The following is a 2,729-nucleotide window of genomic DNA, read 5'->3' as shown; positions in this document are numbered from 1 at the left end:
TGAGTGGCTTTGAAAATCTTAACCAATTCTACATAAGTATGTGGTGTACTGTTATTATTAGACAACTCTCAGCTCTTAGTCATCACTTGCAGCAACTCTGGCCTTTAAGTGTACTTCCTCTATGGAAGACCAAACCCAGAACTTCTTAGTCTTTCACGTGCAAATAAACCTCAAGATCCTGCAATCTTGTTAAAACGCAGATTCTGCTGCAATAGGTCTGGGCAAGCCTGCGTTCTGCACTTTCCTGCTGATGTCAGTGCTTCGGATGCAGGGACGCTATCTAAATCCTTCACAGGACAGGAGAGGAAATCTTCCTGCAATGGGTTGAAAAGAAACAGCTTAGGAAATACAGCAGAAATATGGATTTATTGAAACAGCTTGCAGTCACAGATAGCCTGTTGGTGACAAAGAATAAATTATAGTCTTTGGAAAAACAGAGTGAGACGAGGGAGAGAGAGAGAGAGAGAGAGAGAGAGAGAGAGAGAGAGAGAGAGAGAGAGAGAGAGAGAGAGAAACCCAAGAGACTCAAGAAGTCTTGGGCTGATCACTTCCTGGACTTCTCCGTGGAACAGCCGCCATTGCTCTTATTAAGAGAATTGATGCTGCCCATTCTTGAGCCCACACTGTTGAGGATTTTATCAATTTCTCCTGGGATGTTTTGCTTTTCCTCATTCTCAGTCTCCCGGTGATAGAAGTAGTTGAAGTTGGAGACAATGACGGGCACAGGGAGGGCAATGGTGAGGACACCTGCAATGGCACACAGAGTGCCCACAATTTTCCCTCCTGGGGTGGTTGGGCACATGTCACCATAGCCAACAGTTGTCATGGTGACCACTGCCCACCAGAAGCCATCAGGAATGCTAGAGAAATGGGATTCCGGCTCGTCCACCTCTGCAAAGTAGACGGCGCTAGAGAAGAGGATGACGCCAATGAAGAGGAAGAAGATGAGCAGCCCCAATTCCCGCATGGAAGCCTTCAGCGTCTGCCCCAGAATCTGCAGCCCCTTGGAGTGGCGGGAGAGTTTGAAGATGCGGAAGACCCTCACCAGGCGGATGACCCTCAGGATGGCCAGGGACGTGTTCTGCTGGGCGCTTGGCTCTGTCTCCTGGACCAGCTCTGTGATGAGAGTTGCAAAGTAGGGGATGATGGAGATAATGTCAATCATATTCATGACGTTCTTGAAGAAGTCAGTCTTGCTGGGGCAGACCACAAACCGGAGCGCTAGCTCGAAGGTGAACCATACAATGCAGGTGGACTCCACCACGAAGAAAGGGTCCGTGAACATGGTCTGGGAGAGGGCTGTTTTGCTTGTGTTGAGGCTGGGGTCTCTGATAACCTTCAGCTCCATGTCCTCCCGGAATTCTGGTAGTGTCTCCAGACAAAAGATGGTGATGGAAATAATCACGACCAACACGGACACCATGGCCACACCACGGGCAGCGTTGGAGCTCTCAGGGTATTCGAAGAGGAGCCAGAATTGCCTGTGGAAGTCATTGGTGGGGAGCAGCGTTTCAGGGTCTTTGATGAAACCTTCATCCTCCCGGAACTGGTCCATGGCCTCGCTACCCAGCTCATAGAAGGCTATCTCATCAGCAAAGACATCGATAGGGACATTGGCAGGCCGCCGGATTTTCCCACCAGATTGGTAATAATACAGGATTCCATCAAAACTGGGCCGGTTCCGGTCAAAGAAATACTCGTTTCTCATGGAGTCAAAGAACTGCATCCTTTTCTCCCGGTCTCCCAGCAGGGTCTCTGGGAACTGCTTGAGGGTTCTGAGCTGGGTTTCAAACCTCAGTCCAGCAATGTTGATGGTCACTCTCTGGTGGCCTTCCTTCAGGACCACTGGCTCAGGTCCTGGGGAATCAAGACAGTCCCCTGCCAGCTTGGAGAAGGCAGTCTCATGGTTGGTGCTGTCATTGATGGGGACCCTCCAGTGGGAAAAGGGGCTGCTTCCAGGCCGGCCTTTTGGGCTGGTTGGGTCGAAGTCTGCAGTATAACCTGGCTCTTCCTGGATTTCATCTGAGTTATCAAAGTTGACCAGAGCAACCTCCATTTCTTTCCAGCCACACACATCCATTCTAGAGGGGTCAGGAAAGTAGCATGAAGACCTTCAGTCTTTGCTGCCTGCTGTGAACTGTGGAGCAGAAGAAAGTCATTATATGGGAGTCAGGGTAGAATATAGCTAGATTTTGATTATTATTAGGTTTTTGGTGTTATTGGGGTTTGAACTCAGGGCCTCATGTTTGCTAGCAAGGGTTCTACAACTTCAGCCATACCCCCAGCCCAACTTGTATGATAATAAAAAGTATAATTTTGTATTTGTATGAAGTCCTTCCGTCTACCCAGAACTTTCCCACACTCATTCTCATCCTTAACTCCTTTCTTTCATATTCATAAGAATCTCTCATACATCCTTTTGATTACATCTTCAAAGTACATCATCTAGAAGTCTATCATTTCTCATCACCTTTGCCTCTTGGACCAAATGGTGAGGACTGGGAATGGATTAATGAACCCATTTGGGATTCTTTTCAGAAGGAGGTGCAAGAAGATGGAGGTGACCCTTCTACGGCCCTCTACAGTAATAGGCTGTTTCTGCCTTGGGTCCCTCACATCTGAAAAGGTGGCTTTGAGGGTACAGTAAACACAATACATATGTGGAAAACTTGGTACAGAGCTGATTACATTATAGCTATTGTTGTTTTTTTCAACTTTTCCACATCATA

General features: G+C 47.9%; 1 protein-coding gene across 1 annotated transcript; it reads right to left on the bottom strand.

Annotated features, from left to right (window-relative positions):
- Positions 1-544: 544 nt before the first annotated feature.
- On the bottom strand, positions 545-2,080 carry Kcna10 (potassium voltage-gated channel subfamily A member 10). Its single transcript, XM_020187864.2, has one exon. The coding sequence runs from the start codon at positions 2,078-2,080 to the stop codon at positions 545-547; it is 1,536 nt and encodes a 511-aa protein (XP_020043453.2).
- Between the last annotated feature and the right edge of the window lie 649 nt (positions 2,081-2,729).

Source organism: Castor canadensis, chromosome 12, assembly GCF_047511655.1.
Source record: "Castor canadensis chromosome 12, mCasCan1.hap1v2, whole genome shotgun sequence".
In the NCBI taxonomy this organism is placed as follows: domain Eukaryota; kingdom Metazoa; phylum Chordata; class Mammalia; order Rodentia; family Castoridae; genus Castor; species Castor canadensis.
The sequence above is the reverse complement of the archived record's forward strand: the minus strand, read 5'-3'. Positions and strand labels throughout refer to the sequence as shown.